The sequence below is a fragment of the Pseudomyrmex gracilis genome, unplaced genomic scaffold, assembly GCF_002006095.1.
Source record: "Pseudomyrmex gracilis isolate BER0280 unplaced genomic scaffold, ASM200609v1 scaffold_262, whole genome shotgun sequence".
NCBI lineage: Eukaryota > Metazoa > Arthropoda > Insecta > Hymenoptera > Formicidae > Pseudomyrmex > Pseudomyrmex gracilis.
In genome coordinates this window covers 87,543-96,750 of record NW_018020846.1, presented here as the reverse complement: position 1 = coordinate 96,750, position 9,208 = coordinate 87,543, and the positions used below count along the sequence as shown (strand labels likewise).

The 9,208-nt window shown below is 34.0% G+C and overlaps 1 protein-coding gene across 1 annotated transcript in view; it reads left to right on the top strand.

Moving 5' to 3' along the window:
• Positions 1-754: 754 nt before the first annotated feature.
• LOC109859446 (tyrosine-protein kinase-like otk) overlaps positions 755-9,208 on the top strand; it is a gene marked incomplete at its 5' end in the record, with an annotated part of 88,334 nt that continues 79,880 nt past the window's right edge. The window contains one exon of the mRNA XM_020437728.1: positions 755-1,064. Coding sequence (XP_020293317.1) covers positions 755-1,064 — 310 coding nt within the window. The remainder of the gene's footprint in view (positions 1,065-9,208) is intronic.

Here is a 9,208-nt window from a genome sequence, read left to right as displayed (position 1 = left end):
TACTAAGTAGTTCCAGCGTTGACCGCTCGATAGCGCCGCTTACCCGCGCTAGAAAAAATCAGTCCGGGAACTTTCCGGACAAACTGTGTATGCGCGTGTGTGTGTTATAAATACGTAATAACGATAAACGACAAATTCGATCAATGTTTACAGATTTAATATTATATTGTTGCTTAAGAGAGTACTGGACTATAGAGCCCTGTATATATATATATATAAACCGACGTTTTCAATTTTTCTCTGATTTCGTATTTACCGCATCAAATCAAAAATGCTTTTACAGAAAAAAAGTAAATTGTGCTAAAAGTTTGCGCTCTTTTTTTGAAATGTCAAACCTTATTATTTTTTCTTATACAGTTTCCTTCTATAACCTTAGCATATATTTATGTGTATAGACTTATTTTTAAGCTTATGTACATATTTACACTTTCACAGCGCAACAAGTACAAAAAAGAATCTAATGAGACACCCAGATTATGACTGGAATGTGTAGTTGACGAGAAAAAGCGATTCTCGTAATGACAGTATAGGTTATCGTATGCTATTTTTGTAAATGAAAAAAGAGCATTATATACCCATTTTCAAAAGCACTATGTAGTTTTTTATATTAAATTCTTTCTGTAGAAGCATTTTTCATGTAATGCAGTAGAAAAATTAGAAATTAGAGAAATTTACGTTTCTAAAACGTCGATTTACAGGTCTCTATAGTCGGTATCCAGTACTCTTTTAACAAAATATTTCTATTTTATTTTTGTTTACAGTGGTATCTGCTCGCGGTCAAGATGGCGATATTTATTTTTCGGTGAGCCCCGCGGAACATTCGGTCGTTGAAGGATTTCCGGTTCGATTAAGATGCGAAGCTCAGCCGAGCTCGCATATCAAATATTCGTGGAAGATGGATGGACAGCCGCTTGCTCCCAGTCCGCGAAGACATCAAGTCGAGGGTGATCTTTATATCACCAGAGTCAACCGAATTTTAGACAGCGGAAATTTTGTCTGCGTGGCGACACACGAGGGAACTGGCAACTCGATCGAGAGCTCGCCTGCCAAGATCGACGTTCAATGTAAGTTCTATTATTTTCATTTTTATATATACACACATTTATCTCTTTTTTGTTTAATATTTATATATTTATAGTATTTACTTTTTATAATTGGTTTAAAACATTCTAAAAATTGTTGGTAAATATTTACAAAAGATCAACCTTTTCAGAAATCAATGACCTTGACATATATCGTCAAGGACATCTTGCTGAATAATAATCAAAAGATTTTAGCCGTTTCTCTTTGTTTGTTAAAATGTTATTCATAAAAAATATGGATAATTATACAGTATAGGATTAGGAAAGGCAACTTTGGTTACTTTGACCTTGACATATGTTGTCAAGGATGCTCTTCTGAGTAATCTCTAGGTGGTTTTGACTGATGCTCATTGTTCATTAAAAGATTCATAAAAAATATAATCACATTAATGATTGTTAAAACCCTACAAAAGTTCAAAATTTAGAAAAGTGTTTAAATTTAGGGTAAATATGGATTTTAAGTCACACCTTACCGATTTCGTGTCGCTTTAGATTTGTTGTAGAGCAGGTCATACTCAGTAATTATCTATAAAAAATTTGCGGGATACGGCTTTGTTTTAAGAGATGACAATTTACATTTTTTAGAATTTTAATGCTTTACTCTAGATATTATAACCTGATATTACGAACAGTGACGTTTGTGTATGTCGGATTGATGTTGGAAAGCTACAAGATAATTCAAATTGAATTACCTACAAAGTAATTCACTTTGTCAATAGTTTGCTTCACTATTTCTCGCAGTTCGTTGATAGCTTTTAACATACGACTTCTTAACAAGACTACGGAAGTCATCCCTTATTTTTTCTTATCAATTGCATAGGTTCCGATTAAATGTCGTTTTATGTCAAAAGTGTGTACGTGGTTTTTTCGGGAGGCAGAGAGGCAAAGTCTTTCCCCCTGCGGAGCCTCCTCTATCTACACGCTTACAACACGAACAAAATGTACATGGTGTCGGAAAATAATAGTTTATTTATGAAACTTTTTTTGTTAATAACTTTTTAACAAACAACGAGCGACAGCTAAAACCTTTTGATTGTTACTCAGTTAGGTGTTCTTGACAATATATGTCACGGTCATTAATTTTTGAAAGAGTAGCCCTTTTGTAAATATTTACTAAGTTGTATTATCATATCTAATATTGAATAGATTTGAAGTTTAAATATGTTGCATTTATCATTTTTATTACTTTTTTATAGTTTATTTTACGACTTGCCACTAATTTTTATTTTAATAAGTTTAAGATAATTTATAATATATAACATCTAGAGAAAAATATTCAATATTTACTTTATGTAATGTATTAGATAAATATTTTAAATTATAACATAGTTATTGTTATTACATAATTATTGTTTACATGTCTATGTGTATAATGTTGCAATGGAAAAACATCTGAATCAATTAAAGTTTGTTCTGCTAGCGCGGAAAATAATGCGCGAGTTAATGTATAATATGCATATACAGCATTGCACATTAAATCATTGATAATGACCCAACATACCCTACAACTCGAGCTCGTGTTGTACGCGCAAAGTGTACTACACATTTCATATTAAACGCATATCTACCTAAATATGCTTTGACAAAAAATACTCAAAATAATTTTAGTGCTCATCTTAAACAAACTTCATTTTGTATCAAGAGAGATCTTCTAGCTTAAAACTATATTTAATTGTATAGTTTTTTAGCCGGTTATAAAGTTCTGTTTATATTACCCTTTTTAAAAATATTATAGTTGCATACTTATGCAAGTAACATTAAGCTATTACTAATATGTATTTATGATTTATATATGTGTCCATCAGTGTAATTAGCCGCTGAATGGTGGTTTAATATTATCGTGTGTATCTTTTTTTCAAGATTAACAAACGGTAATATGTTTTATATTTGTGTGTCGCGCTATCTGCAAAAACTCGGATTAAGGAGTAGCGCGACAGTCCGATGCGAAAGTTTTATGTCTGAGTATAGGTTAGGTTAGGAAACCCTACTTTCTAGCGGGGGGTACCGGCCGAAAACTTTTGTACAGTCTGCCTTCGTACACAGAGAGAGTATCTGTTTCGATGCACACATACTATGAAACGTTGTCCAGAATGACGATCTGGCAACGTCGCTATCTACTCTCACACGCTAAATAACAAAAAAACTTCAGTTCTTTTTATCACTATATCTTTAAAACTAAACGGTCAATCATTTTAATTTTTTTCTAATGTTCCTAAGAGTCTCTTCTGCCATATATCCGTTTTTGGTCACTCTCTTGTTATTCTTTCTTATTATAGAATTAAAAGTACACGATTTTTGTATGAATCGTGTATACACTACATAGGAAAAGTATAATCTTTGAAGCCAATTATCTCTCACGTTCGGAACGGTCAATTTTTTTAAAACTTGACCAGTGTGTAAATATTCCATTTATTAACGTATATCCAAAGTTTCAACTTTTTCGTGTTAAATGCAATTCGCGCTACAACGTCCTTAAACGTCTTTCTCGAGAATTCCCGAAACGAGGCAAAAATCGGCAACAAATACGTATGTATCTATGGATACGCGGCTCTCATAAAGTATACAATCGCTATTTAACAACACGACTGCGCCGGCTCGATAAACCTACGTAATCCGTTGCTTAGCTAGCACTGTTGCTCAGTCAACAAAGAGATACGAGGCGATAGTAGTAGGCTTCTCGTTCGCGCTTTCAATTCGAAGAGCTCTATTGTCGAAGCCGCATCATTCGTCACGACACTTTTTAATCGTTCTGTCTCCGCAAAAGCGCAGATCAAACGCCTCGTGTGTGGGAATTACACGGGTCGCATGAGTGAAACAAAGTAAAAGAAGACTAGGATCAAAAATGAAAAGAATGGGAAACGACAAGAGAAATCGCGGAAGTGCGAGCCACAGAGAGAAGGCAGAAATCGATTCGTGATGAGTAGAACTCACACTCTTTACTCTTCCTCATACCTTCTCCAATTATTCGCCTGTGCGACATTAATTAAGCAAGATAATTTGCTCTTGAACGGCGTACTACCCAATATGGCGTCCACGTCGCCGTTCTCGCGTTCATATTTTAATGATTTGAATATGCTCAAGGATATGGCTCTAGCTGGAAATGTAATTCCATCTACGTTAAAAAAAAAAAAGAAAGAAAGATCCGAAGATTAAGAGAAAAACGTTTATGTGTAAAATCTGCCGTCTGTCTGCATAAGCACTTTTTTAGACGTATCAAAAACTTAAGAAGTAAGGAGATGCAAAAACTAAAAAAAAGTAATACATAAGTAAATAAATAATAGTATGACAATGGCATGAGATTGAATAAATGATGAAAACTTTGCGGGAAAAATACATATTAGATCACTGCAAGTCCTCTGAAGCAGAGAACGAAAAAATACGATACAAGAAGAGATTTTAAAAGAGAGAAAAAACAGAGCTAAAAAAAGAAACAGGTGCATCGTTAGTGCACTGGCAGCAACTTGTTATCATGTCGCTTCGTAATTATTATTATACACTGCTGCCAGACAACAATATACATAGAATGTGAAGTGCATCAGACGAGTGCATTTTATGCATGCTTAATATCGGCGCGCCGATTTCATTTATAAGTAATTGCAATAAACATAACAACAGTAATGACGACCATCGCATTTTCTACGATACTCTTCATTTCGTCTCATACCGAGTTTCGTCTAATCATCGTTTTTAATGAACGATGCGTATATATATGTGAGTGAACGAGATAAATGCGATTCGTATTGCGCATTTTCTACACTTTCTACAATATTAATATCGATTTAAAACCAAGATTACACATTTAATGAATTTAAGAGCATGATAAACAAAAGAAAATAAAGTTTGCAAAATATCGACAATTTGTTTGCCAAAACTGCCAATGCAATTTGTAATATAATAATAACAAAAACAGCTAACTATTTACAATCATGTAGTTTTAGTTCTATATGTACGACGGAGTTTGTTTTACTATGACACATCCAATTGCTAATAAGTCTGTGCCTATTACCTATTAACGATGACATCTCACGCAGCAATTATATATTACTTATGGATTGTCGATAAAAAATGAATATTTCACGATGAAAATTAATAAAATGAACTTTTATTTACAAGTAAACCTACCTTTGTGTTAATCGCCGATTTTATTGAAATTTGGTAAACTTATAGAGTAGTCAAAAATAATAGACACATATTTTTTTATATCGGCAATGGTGCAACTTTAACAATGAAACTTATCTCTTGTATTTATAAGTATCAACAAATAATTCGTTGCATTTAAGCTATGGTTCAACTTCAAAATTTAAAGTGGCATAAGTTTTTATATATAGTATAAAGAATCTTGAATGGCATGTTTTATCAGATTCTCTAATTAGAAACTGAATTTGTTCTCATCATAGCTGATTACAGATTCCAAATCATATTGCAGATGATCAAAGGCCATTGCTAACAATTTCAAAATATTTTTTGGATTGAGCGGCATTTTATTTTACAAGTCAAAAAAAAAAAAAAAAACAAATCCGGTAGTTAATCGCGTGCTTGTACTTTGAGGATCCAATAAATATTGAAGGGACCAAATTTGAAAAACTCGCAAATTCTTGATTACGTTGAGATCAATTGTAGTTACTATATAATAAAATTGTGTGTAAAATAGACGGGGCAATTTCTTACAATTTGCGACTCAGAAGAAAGGTCAACCAAAATGGAAGACCAAACAGAAAACTCTGGTTCACGCAGAAAGTCAAATCTCTAGCAGCAGAGAAAAGAAAATCGTATCTCCAATACAGAAAAAAAACTGTCACGTACGACCAAAAGCGTAAGGAATTAATACAGTAAACAAGAAAATTAAGTCGATTAAACATAATTTTTAGAAAAAATTCTCATTAAATGAAGCATCTATATGGCAGCCAAAGAAGAGTGTGGAATATGCTCAAAAACCGCAGAAAACTTATCAACAAATACATTAACAACAATGCAAAACAAATCAAACAATGAAAAGATTCCTTTTAGAAGGTATATGACAACACCACCGCATATCAGGAACAAACATCTAACAACAATGTGGAAGAAAGATAGATTGAAGATTTGACCATAACAAAGAACAAAATAAGAACCACTTTGCCCAAGATGATAAACCGAAAAGCTTCATTAGACGAAATCAAGAACGAGATGCCAAAATACGAAGGAGAAGCACTGCTGGAGAAATCATACACATTCTTCAATAGAATTTTTATGGGAAAAGAAATTCTGGAATAAAGAAAGAAAGCTTATAGGAATTCTTTTGCATATCATTTTTGCAAGTAGTACAAAAAGTAAAAAAATTGATAGAAGCAAAACGCGAGAAGAAACGTAGTTGCAAAAAAAGAAACGAATAAAATAAATAAATATAAGTCAGGACAAAAAGAGAGACAAATATAGATAGAAATTAAAAAAGAACTTTATTCCGATCCGACTATCACACACGCTCGCTTGCTGCCGTCTGTCTCGCGACTCCGACTGCTTCTCTCTTTTTTCGCTCCTTGGCAATGGCGTCCAACTTATTCAAGCCTCTCTTACATAAAAAAATGTTTTAAATAATAAAAAACAAAAAAACACAAAAATACAAGATAGGAATAAACTCTTGCAACCTTCTCGATTATTCCTGGGTTTGATAAAAAACGAGATAAAATTTTTTTCATTTATGTCGGTTGCCATATTGGATCCGCTATTTTAAATTCATAATATTTTTATTAAATTTGTTATCAGCAACATGAAAATTCTTTATTATCTTTAAAACTCAAAAATAACTTTAAAACCGTTAGTTTAAATGCAACGATTAATTAATTGCTGATACTTTTAAATACAAGAGGTAGTTTTCACCGTTAAAGTTGCACCATTGCCGATATAAAAAAATATGTGTTTATTATTTTTGACTACTCTACAAGTATACCAAGTTTCAATCAAATCGGCGACTAACACAAAGGTAGGTTTACTAATTGTAAGTTTAATTATTTATTTATTTATAAACGCGAAATATATAATAAACGGTAATAAGAGTCGTTCGCGCTGGATGTTGTGCGGAAATATGCGTGTATATACATATACCTATGTACATATATTCACGTGTAAATTTTACACGTGAGTTGTTAAATTGAGATTTCAATTTTTAAATTCATATAGGATGCTATAGTTGCATCATATATATGAGATACCCCGTATATCCCCCTAATTTTAAAATATTGTGAAAAAACACCTCGGCTAGGAGTTAAACCTAGAATCTCCGGCTTTCCGTGCCATATATTTTGCGTTTAGAAACCTCAGAATCTAAGATTCTTTATTAATTATTTATTTATTTATTTTTTTGCTTTTTGTCTTCCATGTATAAATTTATCTTTCAAATTGTATAAGATTTCTCAATTTTTGTATTACTTCTAAAGTTAATTCAAAACTAAGATTGAAACGAACTTAAAAGTTACAAGAATAAATAAATTCAACAATTTAACTCACAAACATTTGTGCCTAAGGCTTTTATTGGCCCTTTCGATCCCTGAGTTCAGAACTTCAAATTTTAGAGCCTACAACTCATCATACTATTTCGTAAAAAGAGACACGAATACAAAATCTGTATTCTTATCTTAAAAAATTTTTATTTTTGTCATATATCCCAGAGAAATGGCCATGTCTAGATAGGAATACGATTTATACAAAAATCCTAATGTTACGTCTTGGCTCAGATATGATCGGGCTATAGGGACACGCAACAGCTGGACATATTTGTAAGATGCTCGACACAGAAGATACAAAAATCCAGCTGTGTACGAGTCGAGCGAGATTGTTTATATTCACGGACAGGTCAACGGCACGCGCCGATAGTACTCCGTCCTATGAAGCCTCACTCAGTGGTCCCCTTTTTAAGTCTGGAGCGTTTGCTCTACGGACTAAGGATGGGACCGTGCGATCGTTGAAGATGAGAATATGAAAAGTTGAGATCTTTTTAAAAAAGAGGTAGTTACGGAAAATACTTATTTATTAATAGTTAATATACATATTTTATTTAATGTTCGTGTAGCTGAGAGAGTGTTACATATGACGCGGAATTTACAAAAGGCGACGGTCATCAGTCAGAAGCCGAAAAAGATGTATGTATGGATGTGTATGTGTTTAGAGCCTCCGGTGATCCTTACAAGTGACAGATGAATGTATTAACGTACGTGTGTGTGTAGCCGGCTTGTGGCAGAATTTTTGAGAAAAGATTAGATCTAGAGAATTTCTTCTCTTACTGCGGAGGATGAGGGATAATAGTGATTGAAAAACAAAGCGGATACATTGTAATAGAAGTGGGAGTTTGGAAAAATAACGGGAACTTTTTCAGTAACGGGGAGTGAGAATACTTTCTTGCGGAGTTTGTTGGGTTTGACCGAGTCAAAATTGAAAGTATATTTTCCTAGAGGTATCAGAGAATCAGATTGAGGATAGCGGAGAACATAGCTCATAAAATAGGATATAGGATCAGAAGGAGGGGAAGAATAAGGACATGGAGGGTTAGCAGAGAGAGGGGGGATGAAGGCGCGTCGGCAATGTCAATTAACTTCGGCTCATCTTTGTCGGAGGTCGAGCAGCTAGGTGCTCGTACTCTATTTTTGTGTCAGAATCAGAATCTAAGAGGAGTGAGGGAGTCGATTCAAGGAGAGAAGAAAAGTTTACAATGAGTTGGTAAGGTCATCTTCGAGAAGTACAGGGAGATTTGTACCACAAATCGGCATCGCCTTTATGATGCGTGTCAAGAGCAGTGTTCACAGTATTGGCTCTCTTAGCATGCTAAAGCGGTGGAGGGGATGCGCACAACAGCAGCGAGTTAATGCAATTAGAACTCGCTACTGTTGTGCGCATCCCCTCCACCGCTTTAGCATGCTGTAAGGAAGCCAAAACTGTGAACACTGCGTATGATTGATCCGTGTGTGTGTGTGTGTGTATGTGTGTTCGGTTTGTGTCGCTGCGTGATGCTACCATAATTTTTTGTCACGGAGATCAGAGGGGGTCCGGCCTTGGGCTGTGTTCAGTTAAGCAAGATGGAACGAACTAATGCAGGAAATGCAGGAATTGAAACTAATGAAACTAATGAAACTAATGAAACTAATGAAAGAAGTGAA